General features: G+C 37.1%; 1 protein-coding gene across 1 annotated transcript in view; it reads left to right on the forward strand.

Annotated features, from left to right (window-relative positions):
• LNPEP (leucyl and cystinyl aminopeptidase) overlaps window positions 1-22,373 on the forward strand; it is a 105,942-nt gene continuing 83,569 nt past the window's right edge. The window contains exon 1 of the mRNA XM_067731305.1: window positions 1-121. Coding sequence (XP_067587406.1) covers window positions 103-121 — 19 coding nt within the window. The 5' untranslated portion in view covers window positions 1-102. The remainder of the gene's footprint in view (window positions 122-22,373) is intronic.

Consider the following 22,373-nt stretch of genomic DNA (forward strand, 5'->3'; position numbering starts at 1 on the left):
CCCTCGGCGCCGCGCTGGGCATGCTCAGTCGGCAGGGCCGCTTCAGCTCTTGGAGTAGGAAGCTTGGGCTCTCCGGCTGAAAGGAGCCGCGGCGGGGGGAAAATGGATCCCTTCACGGATGGTGAGTGGGCGGCCAGAGGAGCCAGGGCCGGGACCGGTGCTCTCTGGGGCCCAGAGGGTCGTGGGCAGTCGTGACACGCGAGGTCGAGCTGCAGTCGCCCCCGCCGCGGTTTTCCCGCGAGCGTTTGGGGGCGGTGGAAGGGGACCGCGGGAGGCAGTTCGAGGCTCGGGGGAGGGGGCGGGCGGCAGCGGTAGCTGGCAGGGGGCTGGCGTGAAGGTCAGCGCCACCTCCTGCCCCGGGTGGGGGCGGTGTCGGGTGCGGCCAGACCCCACGCTCCGCGGCGCGCCCAGGTGGACGAACAGCAAAGTTTGGGCTGCTGTGCGCAGAGGAGGGGGCAGCGGGAAAGTTGGCAGCCTGGGTTTGCCCCGGGTGAAGGGGGTGTCGGACATGGCTCTGGGGCAGGAAGGGTTAAACCACGACCAAACCCAACTTCTGTGGCGCGCTGGGAGCTGTCCCCCCCGTCCTTCAGCGAGTTGCTGGTGTGACTTTTCCTAATAGGACGGGGTGGGGGCTTGGCAGGTTAATTTAGTGGAAGGAAGAGAAACTTGTGGAAAGACTTGATCACCCCTGCTGAGTGCCGAGGAGGTTCCTGCCGGCATTGCCACCCTCCCGTCTGTTTCGGACGCACTCCGCAGGGCGTTCAAGCCTCGTTTCCCTGGCTGCCGAGAATGTCAGTTTTTCAGTCGAAGACTCATTAAATATCAAGGGTCCGTCACGGTGATTGCACAGTGTGACTTGAGGCAAGTGTCAAAGCAGGAGCCTGCAGGATGTTCTGCTAACAGCCACAGCCCTTTACTGAATGGAGCGAACAAATCCAACCCTACTTAAAACGATGGCTTTTGTTTGGACCAGAAGTGCCAGAGTCACAGTGTTGGGGTGAGATGTCTTACAGTTTGCGGCGTTGAGTATATGGATTCCCTTTGGGGATAGAAAGTAGGAAAACTGCCAGTAAGGGAGAATTCACACTAAAATGAGAGTCATCTTTCTAGTTGACATGTGTTTTCCTGCGGGTGGTTGGTTACTTAGGATAGATATCAGTAGTTTGTCGCATTAATGGAAGACAAAATCTATCCCTGTTTGGGTGGGTCTTTTGCCACCCAGGAGACAGAAAGGTTGTCCAGTATGTCCTAAACCCTAGCCAGACTTTGTTGTATGCGGTGTTTCATTCATGGGACTGCGAACTACTCGTAATTCTCCCTGTCCCTAATTCAGAATGCTTTATTCTACTGCCATCTTCCTGCCTGTTTAATTAGGCTTAATGATGACAACTTTAATTCTGAATTTTCTTTCTCATTCAGGTTCTATTTGTAATTACTAAGGCTCTAAGGATAGTCTGGTAAAGTTACTAAGAAAAATAAGGAAGATTTGAGCTGAAAGGAAGCTTAGAGACCATCTAGTACTTTGGTATAGAATATGTTTAATACAAATCCTTAAATCCCTTCCAATGAGTATTCCAAGGCTTTTTCTTTGTTCTAGGTATAAAGCTTGGAGATTCCATGTTTGTGGGGTTTTAAAGGAGAAGTTTCCAATAAATTAAAAAAAAAAAACCTCACAGCAAGGCTGAGTCACCCAGTTGGTCAAGATTTTTGCTAGCTGATTTGGTGAACCTGTGCCTACAGAATTAAAGTACATTCTCAAGTCTTAAAATTGGGGTGTTTTCTCCCGTCTTAGAATAGTTTTTGCATATGCTCCTCTAGATGTGAATATTTGCAAATTGTCACATTTGGGAGGGCAGTGGAAAAGCCCCAGAGAGGAGAACAAAAAAGAAGCGATGCTTCAACTTTCATGTAGGAAATTGGATTTCTAATCCTTTCCTGTCTATCTTCCAGATTTTTCAGAGTCTGTGCTGGAGACAGTTTAGCAATGCATCATTTTAGTTAATGTATTAATCACTCATTATCTAGCGTCCTTTAACAAGGAGAATAGAAACTACAACAACTAAAGTCAACAAGAAATTAGGTCCTAGCAATTTGAGGCGCTTTTCACGTTTAAGGTGGACTCATTATTTATTTCAGAACTTTTGAAGAATAACTGTAGAATTTTCTAGTGTCTTCAAACAGGACAGGGTATAGTGTCAAGTATGTTTATCTTTGTACTTAATCCTTTTGAGTACAAAGAATAGGTACATCTAATTCTCCCATAGGTCTGGGTGTTCTGGTGCAGAGTATTCCATTACCCATAGAATTTATTATTGCAGGGTTTATCAAGTTTGATGTGGGCTTTTGTTACACATTTATTCTCTTTCAATAAAATAGTCACCACTTACATTTTCTCATATATCCCTGTATATGGAGAGAGGTGTGAGAGCTTAACAAAAAAGTTTCAGTAATTTGGGACCCACGTATCTTTCAGTTAAAATCTTGTCAATGATTTCACCGCCTGAAAAGGTAAATTTGTAAAGGAGGCAAATTCAGTTTGTTTTGCTAATTTGGTTTTCAGTACTCATCTGTTCCAGTAAGGCTTTTTCTACTTTCCGTGTTTTCTGTCAAAAGTTGCTTCAGGTATGGCTCATTTTTCTTGGACCCTGCTCTCTGCCTGCTGATAATGGATTTATTTGATGACTGTCCTATGTTAACCTGTCGAGGTAACACCCTGCTGTAATCCATTTAATATGCACATCTCCAGAAAGGGCTTACTAGGAGGCACCTTATTGCCAAGAATTTCCATTTGGCTCAGGAGATATTTTTGGTCTTGCCCTTGGTGGGGACTCGTGACTATTATGCTGAAGACTAGATATCCAGTCTGGCTTTGGATCTTTGGTGCTCTTTTTATGGCGAGAGAAATATGCTGGACTAGTACTCAAGATTCGTTTGGTAATAACTATTATGTTCTGTTAGGCAGGTAGAAGTGAAACTGTTAGGGAGCAGTGATTGATATATTACCAAAAAACAAACAAAAAATAGATAGCAACTCTAGAGGTCTTTTGATAGAGGTACTACATTAGGGCAAGTAATTATTTGATGACCACCTAGTTTTATTTGTTCTCATTTGCATGCAGTGTTGGGGTATTTTAGAATAATTTAAATTTATGTTAAGGAATGGAAATACAGAGCTCACCCTCAGAGTCTGATTGAGGAGGTCTGAGGTTGGGTCTAGGAATCTGCACTTCATTTTGAGCATACTAGAAGTATTCACCAGAAGGGAGCTTTTGAGAAGTTTACTAGATAAGCAAATTCCATATGTATATATTTATGTGTATATGTGTGTGTGTATCTTTAAATGCTTTCTAGTTTGTGGTATGGCCCAAAGTAAATCTTCAGAGGGTGGAAAAGGATGACATTTTGAAGCTCCAGCACTGGAAACATAATTTAAACAGTTTTTTTTCCCCAAAGCCCCCAGTAATCACTTTAGTACTACAGCCTGGTGCATAATCAAACAAGGGGGACTTTCCTGTCTTATAAAACTATTTTTTTTTGTTTTCAGATTGGCATCCAAGTGCAAGTATTTCCCAACTTCCAAAACGGGAAGTCTGGACAACTAATTAGATATTCATGGATTGTAAGGCAGTATAAAATTGTGATTTCACCTTTTTAATCTTACAAATAACATTTATCCTATAGGTATGCATTTGTTTTAAATTTTTTTTTTAGCAACTGTCAAAAATGTGAGCTTACCACATTCTGTTCATATACAGTTTTCTTTTGTTCTGTGATAACTTACCATATTGAGAAAAAAACCTTAAAAATGGAAGATAATAGTTCCTCTATATGATGGGATATAAGTTAAATTCTGCTTTTATCCTTCTGTCTTAAATATTTATTTCAGTTAAGGGAAATAGGAGTGTACTGGATTTGAATGTTATCATTTAATAGTATAAGGTTGAGGCTGTAACTAGAAACCAATCCAGTTTTTAACTGGAAAGCAGAGGTGGAAAAGTTCTTCCCTTTACATAACAACTTGCCCAAAAAAGTATCTTGAGACGAGATAAATAGACAGCATATTTTAGAAACAGTTAAAACCAGTGATTATCATTTATCTGTAAATGATTCTTGAGAACTCAGCTTGAAAGAGATAGAACCATAAAGATTGGTTATAAGGAAATTATCATATAGAAAATAAGCAAGGATTGATTTCCTCCTCAGTAATTCAGACACCATTTTTGAAATGCCTGTTTACAAGTAGATTTTCTGCTAGGCACAGTTAAAAAAGCCCCACAAACCTGCTATCAGTTAATGCTAACCTCAATAAGAGAAATGAAATGGAATAATCTAGTTTTATTTTCATGCTAATATGAAAATAATAGAATATAGAAGAATATGAAAATAATAGAATACAGAAGAAGAAAATATAGAAGATTTCTAATTATGAAATAAATGTACAGGATTGTCTTTATAACCTGTTCATATAACATCTGCCAACAATAAGTTTACATTTCTACTGATTAAGTGTAACACTCCTGTTAGAAAACAGCCTCGTTTTGACTCTCTGTGTGAAAATGTTAGGAGATTGAGATATAGAGGAGTTTAGCCGGAGTTACCCCAGAAGTTGGGATGGAGCTAAATCAGGCCTGTGGTTCTTGGCCCTTGAGATGAGGAGGACAGTGCAGCCATGTTCTGTTAATTAGCTACCACATGTCTTAAAAACTGTAGGAGGTTGGAGTTGGAGCTAATACCACTACACTTTTCCCTAATATCATTGGAGCAAGCTGAGAAACAGGTTTTTGTTTTTTTTTTTAATTTGAATTCCTAGGTATGTACCTTTTAAGAGTGTTCACTGGAAACTAGGAATGGGAATGAGGGAAATTTTGGAGCCCTTGGTGGTACAGCTCCTTTTTTATCCAGTGGTCTTTGTAGAGAAGGCTGCTCATTGCCCTGGTGTTTCTGTGCAGTAAGTGTGACAGTAAGAGTCCCTGTGTCTATGAAAGAGCGGTCAGGATTCCCCTGTAACCTGACTCATTGTTGTAACCCATTTGTGATTATCCTGGGAGTGCCTGTAGGACTCTGAATCCAAAGATCTTTGGGGAAAACTGGGACTTAAGAGAATTAGTAATGAAGGTGAGAGCTATGTAGAGATTTAAGGTAAGGAGGAAGCTGATAGGCAGAGATTTTCAAAATGGTCATACATTGAGCCTTGCAAGTCTTTGGCTTGGAAATGAGTCTCTTTTGGAGAGTAGGACACTGTTGTGTGAGGTTGAAAGATAAGAGTCAGGGTTGGAAAGGGGAAGTAGGTGGGTCTGGTTGGACAAAAGGAATGGAGAGGTGAGGGGATGAATGAGTTAAGACTGGCATTTGGAGGCCCTGGAAGGAGATAGAAAACATTTGCCATGAGTTTAATCATACTGTGTGCTTCTCTTTCCTAGTCAGAAAAGTCATAGTTACTTGTAAGTTAGTACTGTTCACTTTCCTGAATGTTTCAGATTTCAAGAAAAAAAAAAAAAATACAGAGTACTGTTGAGCTGTTGACCTTGTGGGACCATCGTGGTGGCAGTCACCGTTCTTTATTGCCTGGTTTTGTTTCACCTTTCTACTGATGCTTATGGTTGAACAATGAACCAGTTTTTTAAAAATTCCAGCCTTGCATGTAAACTAGAAATCAGTTCATTTTCCAAATAAAGAAAATTTAGGCTTCCAAGGGCGTTTGAAAAAACAGTGGAGAATTAAGTTCAAATGTAGAAGACCCGTTGAAGCTCTTTTCCTTAATGAAGGTCCTCCTGGGAATTCCTCCCACTTAGTTAAAGAATGAAGTCACCAAAACAAAACTCCAGCCAATTGTCTGGACTTCTATAGACTGGGGGATTGGATGGTCCAGAGTCTTCTCCAGACCTCTGGTGCTATTGGGGGAGGCCAAGCCACAGATCTGGGAGGAAGGGTGTTTAAGGAGGTTTTCTGATGTTCTACAGGGAGAGCTTCATAAGCTGAGAGAACAGGAGAATGGGAAGTGCATTGAGAGAACTGGTACCTCTGTGGGTTGGATGTGCTCCTTTCCTTCCTGGATCTCACAGCAAATGATGACCAGGACTGTGTGGTAGTGTTTCCCAGACAACTGCCTCAGGTGTCATTTGGTGTCATAGAGGAACTTTCCAGTGGTTAAGGAGGCTTTGGGTCACAGCTGAAATTGTTATTTTATAAGATTTAAAACAGTTGTTAGAATATTCATCACCTCAATAACATTACACCATTCCAGAGTTTTGTTTAGAGGAAAAATGGAGTTTAGTGGGAGTGATTAAGGAGGGCTAAATGTTTAAAAGATCTTTCTTTAAGTTGGTGTTAGTAGTGTGATTTGAAGACAGAAGTAGTATAATATTTGTCTAGTTTCTTCTTGTCCCATAATTGTCAAAAGGGCCTCAATGGCTAAGTAAGCCCCTTGGGGCTTGGTGGGAGGAACTAGCGTGTCCTAGATATATTAAGATCGTGCCTGTAAGTTTGGGCTGGTTTCCCCTTATACTTTTAGCAGTAGTTTCTCCGCTCTTTAAACTAAATGTTTAGTCCCTAAACCTTTTGGGGCACTGACATTGTCCTTTCAGTATCTAGATTGGACACCTAGATTAGGAAAACAGCTCAAACTGAGGGTAGAGTGTTGGGTGTTTGTGGGAATAAGAAATGCATTGCTGTTTAAAACAGCAGCCTCACTTCCATCTGCATCCATACAAGCTACCGAGATGCTTAGTAATCTTCCATTTGGAGGAAGCACACAGAAAAATAATGCAATGTAGGAAGGAGGGTCTAGTCCGGCTTGGAGATTAGATAAAAATGATAGTGTGCTGAGTTGGATAGAAATAAACTCACGTTCACTAAAGTGTGGCTAGCCTAGAGTGCAGTTGTTCATTGCAGTTGGGTACATAGTTCTGTTGTAATTAATTGCCAATTTGGGAAATGCTTTTGAGATAAAGACTTGAAGAATTCATACATAGAAGCTTTTCTTGGCAAATAATCAAGTGACAATAGCTATTGGTAAAAAAAATGTGGTTACAATCCCAGACTTATGGATAATCACTATTTAAAAAAAAAATAGGTTCATGATAATCAAACTGACTCTCAGTAAGTTGTATATGGACAGTATTTGCTATAGATTTGGTACTATCATTTACTTTGTGTTTTATCATTCTGATGGAGAAATATTTCAGAATTATTAATAAAATAATTATTTGTTCAAATCCATCTGAGATCAAGTTTAGCAAATTTATTCACCAACTGAAGTATTATCTAACTCATAAGCATTCTGTATATTGAAGAGTTCTTAGAAACTTCTGCAGATCTCATGCAGTGATATGCACTCTCTGTTAAATCACTCATAATAAACACTCATAATAAAACTCATAATTTATTATGCTGAATGCCGTTTTTCATGTTAACTAAGGAATTATGCAGTTAAGATTTTTTTTTTTTTTTTTTTTTGCGGTACCCGGGCTTCTCACTGTTGTTGCCTCTCCCGTTGCGGAGCACAGGCTCCGGAGGCGCAGGCTCAGAGGCCATGGCTCACGGGCCCAGCCGCTCCACGGCATGTGGGATCCTCCTGGACCGCGGCACGAACCCGTGTCCCCTGCATTGGCAGGCAGACTCAACCACTGCGCCACCAGGGAAGCCCCAGAAAATTTTTTTTTTTTTTTTTTTTTTTTTTTGCGGTTGCAGTTAAGATTTTTTTGAAACAATATCCAGGTAGTTGATGGAATTAAAGATAAACTTTTTAGTTTTAGATTTTACAAAGGTATGTAGCTTTGCCCGAGAGATTAATGAGCATAAATATTTAGTCATCAATGACATTTTCAATTACTTTTTATAGCTAAATCTTTCTAAGAGGTGCCCTGAGGATTGTCAAGGACTGTGGGACCTATGTTATGAGGAAAAATTTTTAGAAATATTTTGTAAGATAAAGATTATAAGTTTGACTGGAGGACATATTTGATATAAATATAAACATTAGGATAAAATAATTAGCCTAGAAAAGGAAAAGAAAATTGAAAATTAAGCTAAAATAATTTTATTTTCCCCACAAGGATATTAGCTAACTTTTAAGTGACTAAAATGGCATATCTTTATGTGAATTCTGATCATTGTCATAATAATAAATATAAGGATAAAGGAACTAAATGCTCTCAGTATTCTGAACTGGTCTATTTTTAGTCCATGTACTATTGCACTGTTGCACTGTTAACTTGATGCTTTTTGGTGTCTTCTAGCCAGAATTGTTTAACTAGATTATTTCCTCTGTGGAATTGACACTGTTTTTGAGTGCTATTCAGTAGAATTAAATGGTTATTGTTAGAACCTTGTACATTATTGTAAATTTTATATTTTCTCTTTGTTCTGTATTAATTCCACTGTGGATAACAACCAGAGAAAATAAATGCAGAAATATATAGTACAAAAAATTTTGTAGATGAGTGCTTTGGGCTTAATTCTTTTTCACTGAAACCAGGTAGTGCTGGGGTTCAAATCTACTTAATTATTTTCTTCTCTTTTTTTTGTTGTTGTTTTCCCTTTTTCATTTTGAATTTCTTCCTGTTTACATCATGCTAATAATTTTTCTTCACCTCTTATTTTTATCACCAAGATTAAAAGTATAACAAACCAAAATTAGTTTTCCATGTCTCCTTGCTGCATTCTTCTGCATTGGGGAGTCAGGAGTGGGGGTCAGAGAAGAAGCATACTGTGAATGTTTTAATACAAATTTTCTTGCATACCATTTTAAACTAGCTCAGTTAACAGATTTTTTTTTTAATTTGTCTTTGACACATCCCCACTTAACTCTTTTTTAAAAGATACTCCCTCAAATAAATACCTTCACTGTATGCTAACTTAGTCCAAGCTTTATTCTTAAAGCTGAAGTACAATATGAATGAAGAATGGTCTCTGCCCTTGAGGAGCTTATATTCCAGTAGAATTAATTTTTTTTAAAGGTATACGGATGCACAAATCAGTATACTCTCTTCAAAGACTATCAGACTTTGAGAAGGACAGGTCCCATCCCACACCATTCTCCTTGGGTACATTTGGTTTTGTACTTTTATTTCTTTTTTTTTTAATTTAATTTTTTATATAGCAGGTTCTTATCTGTTATCTATTTTATACATATTAGTGTATATATGTCAATCAGTACTTTTATTTCTTCATTTTGGAGATCTGTCCATGAATCTACCTCATTTCATAAGACTACTGCATAGTGTAGCATAATAGTGAAGGGCAGGTCAGACTGCTGCATTCAAATCCTAACTCCTCACTCACTAGCTCTGTGATTCTTCTTTAAGGATATTACCGAGATGTTTTAATATCTTTAGTTAAAAAACTAAAATATGCACAGAAACTCAAAATTTTTTCTGATATTCACTGAAGTTTAAGGTACATGATAGTTTGGCATATTCCAGCCATGGTGAGATTTTGAAATGGTATTTCTTGTATCTTGTTTACTAAAGGCTTGAGGCTAGTATAAGGGAGGATTCTTTCCATTTTGTATTTATTAACCATTATTATGCATTTGTAACACTTTCAGGGAAGTGTTGCCAAACTAGAGGAACTACTCATTTCTACATCCAATTTAATTCTGGCTTAGATGTGTTTTTCCTGTTCCTTCAAGCAAATGTAATATGCAACATCTCATTATTCGTACAAGTAGAACTTATTTCAGTCTTAGGTATTATATATATTTTGTCTGTTAGGTGGGGTTGAAATGGTGATGAATTAAAGACCAGAAGGGGTAGTGTTAACATGAGGATATAGAATAAACATACTTCGTTTACTGGTAACAAGGCCTACAAATAGCGTCACGAATGCAAACAAACATGTCTATAATATAATGTGTATTTAAATTCATACCTATTTTGTTATGTTTCCTCACAGGAAGCTTACTAAGAAGATAGTTTTACTAGTGAATTTGTATTTCTGCTAGTGACAGTGACACCCTTATTTTATTATTATTTTTGCTGAATAAATGTAACTTGGCAGCAGCTTTTGGCTCTAAGAATCTATTATGAATTATGGCAGTTTACCTCCTTACTTCCACCCTGCCAGGAGGCTCTGGATCTGGATTTTGTTTGTTTTCCTCACAAAGATAACATTTTGAACTTCTGAAACATACAAGGTAGTGATTTTGATCAAACATCAAGGTAAAGGATGTAAGAAATAATCCTTCAAGTGTTTGGTGGCTATATGGATGGATTGCATGGGAACGAGTAGAGGTATTCCTCATCTTGGGCTATAATTGCCCCTGGGATATCTCAGGGTTAAGAAGATAGTGTTTTCCCACAGGAATAAGTTACTGGAGTCCACATTTATTCCCAGGAATGCTCAAAGAAGGATAAAGTATGTTATGAAAGCAGAGGTACCACTAGTTTAGGATTCATGTTCTCAGTGGTTAAAACCACATTTCGAATTCTGTGTAAAGAACATGCATGCTTGTTCAGCCAGGGACTGTCAGTTACATTTAACAGATTAAAAACACAGTTCTCTTGTATTTGGTTGCTACTAGAGTTGGCATCTAATACAGTGTTTCATACACATTGGATATTCAGTAAATGTTATCTAAGACTAATATTACATCAAACAACTCTAAAACATTTAAATAGCAATTTTGTTTTGTCTGTGCTCTTTTAATTTGGAGGGTTTTTTCTTTTATTTTTTGCAAGTAAAGTTGAATTTCAGTGCTCTTCCTTTTTCTATAAATATCTCTATAACAAATAGAGTAATTTCAAGGCGCTTTTTTTGAATATTCTTATCAATGTTCATTCAGCTTCCGTTTCCATTGAAATGCATTTTGAGCACTTGCTGTGTTTCAGACCCTGTGCTTTGTACCGGCAAGATAGCGCTAAATAAGACATGGTCCCTGTGTTTGAGGGGAGGGAAGATGATGCTTAGAGAGAGGGTGTCTCTTACTCTGAAGCATTTTCAAAATCAAAATTAAAGAATGACCCAACATTTTCCTCCCTTGTCCTTTCATCTTATGTGCCTTTTTCATAGCTAGAGAGCTACTGTGCATTTGAGACCAAAGTGGTACAGTTAAATCAATTTCTTTTCCTGGAGTGCTGTAGGGCCTTCTGGCTGACCTGCCATTGGGCTATTTTGCCCTTCATTAGAGAGCCACAAAAACAATTCCCAAGCCAATTAGATTTGACTTTTAGAAAGGAATTTCCTAATATCCCACAATTGGTAAGAGGCATGAATTGGTTATGCATAAGCATTCAGCTGGCCTTACGGAAAGAGTAAAGGAGGTGAAGCTGTGTCATGGCTGTCAGGTAGGTAAAGCCATTGACAGGCAGGGCTCTCTTGACAAAATAGAATAACTAATGGTATGAGTTAATTATAGTATGAACTGAAATATGAAAGCATGAATTTTAGACCTGACACTAACCAGTAGGAAAAAATGTGGATGTTTCTGTCCTGATATTAATCAAAGGTAAAAAATAGGTGACATTTTGAGAAGAACAACACTTAAACATCTGCTTAGTGGCCACGTAACATAAATAATGGTGTGTGAACTGTAAAGACATTTATTCAACATCTCCTTCCCATTTAAAAACTCTCCTTTTCCCCCTCTTACTCAGTATATTTATGGAGTGCTTACATGGAAACAGAGTATAGGCAGGGTACCACAGACTGGGTAGCTTAACAAAAGTTTTCCAACAGTGTGAAGGTTAGGAGTTCAAGATTAAGATGCCGGCATGGTTGGCTTCTGGTGAAAGTCCTCTTCCTGGCTTGCAGATGGCTGCCTTCTTGCTGTGTCCTCACATGGCCTTTCTTCTGTGTGTATAGAGAGCCCCTGGTGTCTCTTCCTCTGCTCAGAACACCAGTTCTGTCAGCCTGCTCTTATGACCTCATTTCACCTTAATCACTTCCTTAAAGGCCCTGTCTCCCAAAACAGTCACAATGGGAATTAGTGCTTCAATATATGAAGCTGGGGGCGGGGGAGGAACAATTCAGTCCATAACAGGCAGCCTTCGTTTTGGACAATTTTTTTTACCTGAAGGTAAAGAAGGTTGTGATTTTTCATAGGGACAAATTATTGAAGTCCACGTTCCTGCCTGAGGATGCTCAAAGGAGCATATATGGTTAAATTCAAGTAGTTTTTTCTGGACCCAGGAATCCAGGATGATCCAAAATCCCTTGTCCCTTCCGGCCCTACTATAGAGTGATTCAGACCTTCTATATTTACTTTCCTCACTTTATGTGTTTACTCTATATACATTTTCTAACAATATACTGAGACGTCCATGCTTGAATCAAGATCTCTGGAGAGTTTGGGAATTTTTTTCTTTATCTTTGAAGGCACAGTTAACGCTTCTCAAACTTTTTCGTCTCAGGACCCCTTTTATATACTCTTAAAAATTATTGTGGACCCCTAAGAGCTTTTGTTTGTGTGGGTTATGTCTCTAGATACTTACCATATCTGGATACTTAGAACACTGAGAGATTTTTTTAAATGTTTATTAACATATTTCATAATAATAATAAAAAGCCTTTTACATGTTAACATAAATAACATTTTAAATAAAATAACTATTTCCAAAACAAAAATATTAGTGAGAGACATTATTTTATATTGTTGCAATTGTTTTTAATGTCTGGCGTAACAGAAGACAACTGGATTTTCACATTTGCTTCTGTGTTCAGTCTGTTATATAAAGCATCATGTAGCCTATGGAAAACTCCACTGTACACTCATGAGAGAATGGGCATGAAAACAGCACATAACATCTGATTATGCAAATAGTTTTGACCTTGAAGACTGGCTGAAAGAGTATCAGAAATTCCCAGGGGTACCCATACCACATCTTGAGAACTGTTACTCAAAACGTTAAACCTGTCTTTTATAGAGACTAGGGTGGAATACCTTAGGAATCCGCAGCAGGTAGAAAGTGGGGCTGTTGGAATTGGGCAGCAAGTTTCTTAAGACAGATCTAGGTCACAGGAGAAGGAAATGTTCTAGCCAGGCATATCTGACAAACCACACATCAGATGCCTTTGTTATTTGAGTATTCTACAGTCATTTATTTCATCCCTGGATGGTTCTAAACTAGGGAGGACACAGAATTATTTAAAATTTTTTAATTAGCTTTAAAAAATAATTGATTTTTATCTATTTTCTGTTTATACCTGAAGGGTTTTCTTCTTTTTTATTATTAAAAAAAAAACCAAACAACTTTATTGTTATTTTTTGGTGGTTGCCAAGCCATGATGTTCCATTTGGATCAATAATTTTACATTTATTAGTTCCTATCAGACCTATCCATTTATTGAAGTATAGTTGATTTACAATATTGTGTTAGTTTCAGGTGTGCAGCAAAGTGATTCAATTTGTTTTATATATATATATTTCAGATTATTTTCCATTATAGGTTATGACAAGGTACTGAATATAGTTCCCTGTGCTATACAGTAAATCCTCGTAATTAATCTATTTTATGTATAGTAGTGTATATCTGTTAATCTCATATTCCTAATTTATCCCTCTCCCCCTACCCCCTTTTCCCTTTTGGTGACCATAAACTTGTTTCCTATGTCTGTGAGCCTGTTTCTGTTTTGTAAATAGATTCATTAGTATTATTTTTTAGATTCCACATGTAAGTGATATTATATAATACTTGCCTTTGTCTGACTTACTTCACTAGTATGATTTTCTTTAGATCCATTCATGTTGCTACAGGTGGCAATATTTCATTCTTTTTTATGACTGAGTAATATATATATACATATATATATATATCCACCACATCTTCTTAAACCAGTTGTCTGTTGATGGGCACTTGGGTTTTCAACAAGCTGCCCCTCTTTCCCAAAACCCTCTCCTTCCAACATACACATAATGTGGAAATATCATTTAACTTCTCAGTCCTTTGGTGATTTCTTAGACTTATCTTAATTTTGATGAATTAAAGTCCTACAAGTTTAAGTTTAATTATTTTTTTCTACTTGTCCTGATCTACTGAGTCCAGAATGATAGAAAATCCTTTGTCCCATGCCTGTCCCACCATAGAATGATTTAGACCTTTAAGAGAGCTAGAATCAACTCTCTTTTTTTCTGTGGGTTCTTTGGGACCATGAATGACTAGGATTGATCTACTTAAACTGTCTTCCCCTTCAAAAAATATCTGTGCCCCCCATGTTCATAGCAGCATTATTTTCTGTAGCCAAGACATGGAAACAACCTAAATGTTCATCTATGGATGAATGGATAAAGAAGTTGTGTGTGTGTGTGTGTGTGTGTACATATATGTGTGTGTATATATACACACATGCAGTGGAATATTATTCAGCCATAAAAAGAGGAAATCCTACAATTTGCAACAACATGAATGGACTTAGAGGCTAAGTGAAATAAGTCAGGGAAAGACATATACTGTATGATCTCACTTATATATGGAATCCAAGAAAAAAAAAAACCCACACACAAACACACATCAAACTCATAGGAAAAGAAATCAGATTTGTGGTTACCAGAGGTGCAGGGTAGGGGGAGGGGAAGTTGGAGGAAAGTGGACAAAAGGTACAAACTTACAGTTATAAGGTAAATAAGTACTAGGGATATAATGTGCAACATGATGTCTGTAGTTAAGACTGCTTTGTGATATATAGGAAAGTTGTTAAGACAGTAGATCCTAAGAGTTCTCATCATGAGGAGAAATTTTTTTTTTATTATATCTATATGAGGTGATGGATGTTAAATAAACCTATTGTGGTAATCATTTCACAATATGTGTAAATCAAACCATCATACTGTATACCTTAAATTTACACAGTGATGTATGTCAATTATTTCTCAATAAAATTGGGGAAAAAACTATCTTCTCTTTCTCTACCCCCCAAATAAGACGTATGGTGAACTGTGATGAAATGCAGACATGGACATCCTGGCATGTGCATGTATGTTAAGCCAACTGAACTTAAAAGTTCTGTAAAACTTCTGTAAAAGTATATGATATACCCACCCATCCTAACCCATCTATTTAAAGTACCTTGAAATATTTGTATACTTACTAACATTATAGAGAATTACCCCTTCACTGTGTTCGTGTTTATAGTGTCAGGAATATTTTTTAACAGAAGACCTTTTATGGTTCCTTTGGGTTAGTGGACAAAAAATAATTGTGGAACAAAGGCCTGGAGTGTGGCATGTGAATGTGCAGTAATTGTTCAAATGAATAAGCCTTTCAGATTGGTCTTTGTATAATTAAAATCAGAGTACCGAAATGTTGGATATTCCTGATTCTTGGTGTTACATTTTTTAAAGTCAAAGAAAATAAAATCCCTCCCTCTTTCCCCATTCCTAGGCAACCACTGATCTGTTTTCTCTCACTATAGATTAGCTTACATTTTCTGGAATTTTACGTAAATGGAATTATATAGATTTTACATAAATGGAATCATACACTATTGTTTTTGGCCTGACTTCTTTCACTCAGCATAATTATTTTATTTTGAGATTCATCCAAATAATATCAGTAGTTCCCCCCTTTTTTGTTTTGCTTTTTTTTATTGCTGAGTAGTATTCCATTATATGGATAGATCATAATTTGTTTATCCATTCACCTCTTAATGGACATTTGTTTCCAGTTTGGGGTTATTATAAATCTCCTTTGATCATTCAAGTACCAGTCTTTGTGTAGACATTTGTTTTTGTTTCTCTTGGGTAAATACCTAGGATATGATTGGTTGGGTCATCTAGTAGCTGTATGTTTCAACTTTTTAAGAAACTGCCAACTGTTTTCCAAAATGGTTTTACCACTTCACGTTTCCATCAGCAGTGTATGATAATGCTTATCCTTCACATCCCTGCCAAAATTTGGTATGATTAGTCTTTTTAATTTTAGCCAATCCAGATGGGTGTGTAATGGTATCTTTGGTTTTAATTGGCATTTCCCTGATGACTACTGATGTTAAGCATGTTTTCATGTGTTTTTTTGGCCATTAGTTCATTTTCTTTTGTGAAGTGGCTGTTCAAATCTTCTGCCCACTATTTTGAGTTGTAAGAGTTCTTTGTGTATTCTGGATACTAGTTTATGCAAAGATATAAATATATTTGTGTAATATATATGTATCATATGTATTGTACAAACATATATAATAGTTCCATATATATAAAAACACTAAAGACTCTGTCATTTTCTGATCTCCATAGTTTTTTGTTAAGAAATCAAGGTATTTGAATTATTGTTATCCTATATGTAATATGTCACTTTTTTTTTCCTAGCTGGTTTCAAGTTTTCCTTTGCTTTTTTTTTTTTTTAATCTTTATTGGAGTATAATTGCTTTACAATGGTGTGTTAGTTTCTGCTTTATAACAAAGTGAATCATTTATACATATACATATGTTCCCATATCTCTTCCCTCTTGCATCTCCCTTCCTCCCGCCCTCCCTATCCCACCCCTCTAGGTGGTCACAAAGCACCGAGCTGATCTCCCTGTGCTATGCGGCTGCTTCCCACTAGCTATCTATTTTACGTTTGGTAGTGTATATATGTCCATGCCACTCTCTCACTTTGTCACAGCTTACCCTTCCCCATCCCCATCCCCATATCCTCAAGTCCATTCTCTAGTAGGTCTGTGTCTTTATTCCTGTCTTACCCCTAGGTTCTTCACGACATTTTTTTTTCTTAAATTCCATATATATGTGTTAGCATACGGTATTTGTTTTTCTCCTTCTGACTTACTTCACTCTGTATGACAGACTCTAGGTCTATCCACCTCATTACAAATAGCTCAATTTCGTTTCTTTTTATGGCTGAGTAATATTCCATTGCATATATGTGCCACGTCTTCTTTATCCATTCATCCGATGATGGACACTTAGGTTGTTTCCATTTCCTGGCTATTGTAAATAGAGCTGCAATGAACATTTTGGTACATGACTCTTTTTGAATTATGGTTTTCTCAGGGTATATGCCCAGTAGTGGGATTGCTGGATCATATGGTAGTTCTATTTGTCATTTTTTAAGGAGCCACCATACTGTTCTCCATAGTGGATGTACCAATTCACATTCCCACCAGCAGTGCAAGAGTGTTCCCTTTTCTCCGCACCCTCTCCAGCATTTATTGTTTCTAGATTTTTTGATGATGGCCATTCTGACTGGTGTGAGATGATATCTCATTGTAGTTTTGATTTGCATTTCTCTAATGATTAATGATGTTGAGCATTCTTTCATGTGTTTGTTGGCAGTCTGTATATCTTCTTGGAGAAATGTCTATTTAGGTCTTCTGCCCATTTTTGGATTGGGTTGTTTGTTTTTTTGGTATTGAGCTGCACTGAGCTGCTTGTAAATTTTGGAGATTAATCCTTTGTCAGTTGCTTCATTTGCAAATATTTTCTCCCATTCTGAGGGTTGTCTTTTGGTCTTGTTTATGGTTTCCTTTGCTGTGCAAAAGCTTTGAACTTTCATTAGGTCCCATTTGTTTATTTTTGTTTTTATCTCCATTTCTCTAGGAGGTGGGTCAAAAAGGATCTTGCTGTGATTTATGTCATAGAATGTTCTGCCTATGTTTTCCTCTAAGAGTTGGATAGTTTCTGGCCTTACATTTAGGTCTTTAATCCATTTTGAGCTTATTTTTGTGTATGGTGTTAGGGAGTGTTCTAATCTCATACTTCTACATGTACCTGTCCAGTTTTCCCAGCACCACTTATTGAAGAGGCTGTCCTTTCTCCATTGTACATTCCTGCCTCCTTTATCAAAGATAAGGTGACCATATGTGCGTGGGTTTATCTCTGGGCTTTCTGTCCTGTTCCATTGATCTATATTTCTGTTTTTGTGCCAGTACCATCCTGTCTTGATTACTGTAGCTTTGTAGTATAGTCTGAAGTCAGGGAGCCTGATTCCTCCAGCTCCGTTTTTTGTTCTCAAGATTGCTTTGGCTATTCGGGGTCTTTTGTGTTTCCATACAAATTGTGAAATTTTTTGTTCTAGTTCTGTGAAAAATGCCAGTGGTAGTTTGATAGGGATTGCATTGAATCTGTAGATTGCTTTGAGTAGTAGAGTCATTTTCACGATGTTGATTCTTCCAATCCAAGAACATGGTATATCTCTCCATCTATTTGTATCATTTTTAATTTATTTCATCAGTGTCTTATAATTTTCTGCATACAGGTCTTTTGTCTCCTTAGGTAGGTTTATTCCTAGATATTTTATTCTTTTTGTTACAATGGTAAATGGGAGTGTTTTCCTGATTTCACTTTCAGATTTTCATCATTTGTGTATAGGAATGCCAGAGATTTCTGTGCATTAATTTTGTATCCTGCTACTTTACCAAATTCATTGATTAGCTCTAGTAGTTTTCTTGTAGCATCTTTAGGATTCTCTATGTATAGTATCATGTCATCTGCAAACAGTGACAGCTTTTTTTTTTTCAAGTTTTCCTTTACTTTTGATTCTTAGGAGTTCGATTGTGTCTTGGCTTGGTTTTCTTTGGACTTAGTTTTTTTTGATGTTCATTGAACTTCTTGAATCTGTAAATTCGTGTCTTTCACCATATTTACAAAGTTTTGGGCCATTGTTTCTTTGGATAATATTTTTGCCCAAGTATTTTTTTTTTTCCTGTAATTCTGGGACTCCAATTACATATGTGTTTTTAGTTCTTTTGATATTTCCTAACGGTATTTGAGGCACTGCTTATTTTTTCTCAATCATTCTCTCTCTGTTCTTCAAACTGAATGATTTCTGTTTTTCTTTAGGAAATGTTTACTGTCTGCTATGAGAATCATAATCAAAATTGACCTTCAGTTGAGCTTCTAATCCCCTGAAAAATAGCTGGAGTTAACAGCTGCAGCGAAACTTGGTTCAATGAATAAATCTAAATTATAACTTTTAAAAAATCCTATGCAGTATGATTTGTTGTAAACTTTGTTGTGAATTGAAATGCATTTTTAAGCAAGTTGGCCAAATTATGAGGTACAGGGGTGTCACTTCCTATATTGGTACTCTTATCATCCAGCACACTGAGTTCTATGTCCCAACAAGCTTCAGTGCAGTTATTGTTTCCCACTGATGACCATATGTTACCTCTAGTCTTTGTAAGAAGGTGGGAAAGTAGTAAAATGTGTTAGAAATATTTGCATCCAAAAACAAAGTTTAAAAATTAGTAAAGTTTCATCACTTAGCCAGAAAATGCCTGTATTAGTAATTATACAAATTCTCTCATCTCAGTGATCATGTTTTACTGTACCAGGATTCAACTAGTACTACAGGGAAAAAAGGAGACACACACAGATACATTTTCTCAAAAAATCAACTACAAGGATGACATGAGAAATTTCTCTAAAAATATAATTTTTCAATACATATCTGATCTCTGTTTTGTCTGAGATCCGGATGAAACCATGCTGCTCAGTCTTGAACTGTCAGCTTGTCTTTTCCTTTCAATGACTTTTATTCTTCTGGTTTGGTCTTAAAGTCTTAAGAATTCATTTTATTGTAAATTGTAAAAACTGATTTAAAAATTATTCTCTTTGTTCTTTTTAAAGGAAAGAAGGATATCTAGATTAGTGTAATAACTTGTAGCATCTTGTAGACCTGTTATTTTAGCTGATGTGTGCTTGGACAATGTTAAGATGTTGTATTACCTAAAAAGGACTCAGTTTTTTAAAAAAAAATGTCTCCCACAGTGCAAGAACACATGACTTCTCTGAGGTTGCTTAACCATTTCCTTTAAGTCTGAGAAAGTGGTTATTTTCAAAATCACCCAGCTGAAATTTGGGTCGAACTAAACTTAGCTGAACAGTTCTGTGGGTTAAACTCACTTACTGTTTCACTTCCTTCTTCCTATAGAAAAGTTAAAGTTTAAAAATTAAAAAAAGAAATCTCCTTGGTTCCAGTCATTTTTGCTAATCAGTTGAATGACTTTGGACAAAAGTTTATTATTTTATCTATAAAACATAATAGGTTTAGAGGGTCTCTAAAAAAGCTTCTGTTCTTCTGAAATAGCAAACAATAAAGTTTCAGTAAAATGAGCACGCATTGTTTTATATTTGGATAATTTCATAATCGTAATGAGCCAGGGGAGGGAGGGAGTTTAACGTACTGCCCATAATGGAATAGTAATACAGTGAATGCAGTTGGACTAAATCAAACAGCACTCTTTGAGTACCTACTAAGTGCTGGCTCAGAGAATTGTGGAAACCACAGTGCCATTGTCTGACACATTGTTGTGTTAATCTCTGAGGCCATCCTGAACCTCAGCTCTTCAGCTCTGATCTAGAGGTGGCTCTGTGATCACCCTTGCCCAACTCCAGAGGCTGTGAAGACATGGAACATGTCCCTGGCACAAGGAGTCTGGTTTGACACTCCTCGGCTACTTTAAGTTATGTCACATGGTTTAGGGTTTGGCTACTGCAGTTCAGAAAAATGTGAGTTTGGAACTCAGTGCCACTTCCTAGCAAGTCCTTCACCTCCCTGACACTTCTTCATCCATAGAACGTTGTGGGGATTAAATTAAATGAGATGACACATGTAAAATGTTGATTACATAATACAGAAAACTAATCATTATTGAGCACTTACTGTATGCTAGGCTCTGTTCTAAATGTTTTACACGTATCTCATTTACTTCTCACAACTCAGATAGATACTGTTATTATCTCCATTTTACAAATAAGCAAACTGAGCTTGGAAAGATAAAGTAACTTGCTCAAGGTTACACAGGAAATGGCAGAGCAGTGTGGATCCAGAGACATTCTTAACTACTACGCTGTGTTCAGCTCATTGCTAGCATGTGCTAAACCTCTCAGTGAATGTTGAGTTTTATCATCTTCATTATTGGTGGTGGTGTTAGAATGGTGGGTGGTGATTATGAACTTGGTTTTACTTTTTTCAGTGTCTAACCTGGTCCTGTTTCTGGGACACCAGGCAGAGCAGCCTCACATCCACTGATGAGGGAGTGAGAAACTATGAAGTCAAGTACATCAAGGCCCTTGGGCTTTGGGAGAAAAGCCCACAGCTGCACACAGGATTTTTGTATAAAGAATGTGAAGTGTTCTGAATTCCCAGTGTTCCATTCTCTCCTTATGTGTCTGAGTTGGAATCTAAAATAACCATGAGGCCCTGCATATGTTCCATTTCAAAGATGCCAGAGAATCATAGAACTAGTATGTACAGTATAATCTTAATTTTGTTTTAGGAGGATAAATTAGTCTATAAGAATAGTACCTCCAAAACATGAATAGTTTACTATGTGGATGGGAAAATTAGTCATCTTTTGCTGCATAATAGATCACAGAACTTAATGGCTTAAAACAGCAACCATTTATTTGCTCATGATTTTGTATGTCAGCAATTCGTGCTGGGCTCAGCGGATGTTTCTTCCACTGTTCTTGCCTGAGGTCACTTGTAGAAGCCATCATCTGGAGCTTAATTTGGAGCTGGAAGATTCACTCCCATATCTGGCAGTTAGCACTGTCTGTTGGCTGGGCTTGTTTTTCCATGTGGTTCCTCACCCACAAGGAGGCTAGCTCAGATTTCTTCTCACGGGGTTCCCAGGGCAGCAAAAGAGAAATAGTGAAAGCTACAAGGCCTCTTAAAACCTAGGATTGGAAATTTTACAGTGTTGCTTCTGCTGCATTCCATTGCTTAAAGCAAGTTACAAGGCCAGTACAGATTTAAGGGTTGGAGATACAGACTCCAAGTTCTAATAGGATGTCCCATGAGAGATTAATAACAAATTCTATCCTGGTATCCAGGTTTGTTGATTTCACTATCTAGGGCCATTTCTAAGACACCTCAACAATGTTAACAATTTTTCATTAATTTAATAAATTAAATTGACACATTAAAACATGACCTGTACATGTTGGAAGGCGTTTCCTGTTTTCTACATATGAAAAGTAGAAAATATAAATAATAAAAACACTCAAAATACCTATAACTCCACCTTTCGGAAATAACCACTAACATTTTTATTTACAGTGTATCCAGCAAGATGAACGTTCATTTAAAATTCTATAACCTGCCTCTTAATACTATATTTTGAACACCTTTTCAAAGGTGTTCAAAGGTGTAAAATAGATGTAAATAATTTTTATGTATGCATAATACTTTATTGGGTGTGAATACACCTATCCCCTGATGTTACACATATAGGTTTTTTCCTTTTTGATTGCTATGTTAACAAAACTACTGTAAGCACTCTTATACATGTGTCTGTGCAGTTACTCTTAGGAGAAATTCCTCATGGAGTTACTTGTTCAAAGAACGTATTTTAGGCTTTTGACGTGTATTGATGAGACATGATTTTTAAAATTACCTAGTTTCAACTCACTAATGAGTATAACATTGCAGAGCTAGGTTCTTAAGTGTTATAGTAAAATTGTTCTTTAGACGTTCACAAGTAAATGCATACATTAT

This window comes from Pseudorca crassidens, chromosome 3, assembly GCF_039906515.1.
Source record: "Pseudorca crassidens isolate mPseCra1 chromosome 3, mPseCra1.hap1, whole genome shotgun sequence".
NCBI classification, from domain to species: domain Eukaryota; kingdom Metazoa; phylum Chordata; class Mammalia; order Artiodactyla; family Delphinidae; genus Pseudorca; species Pseudorca crassidens.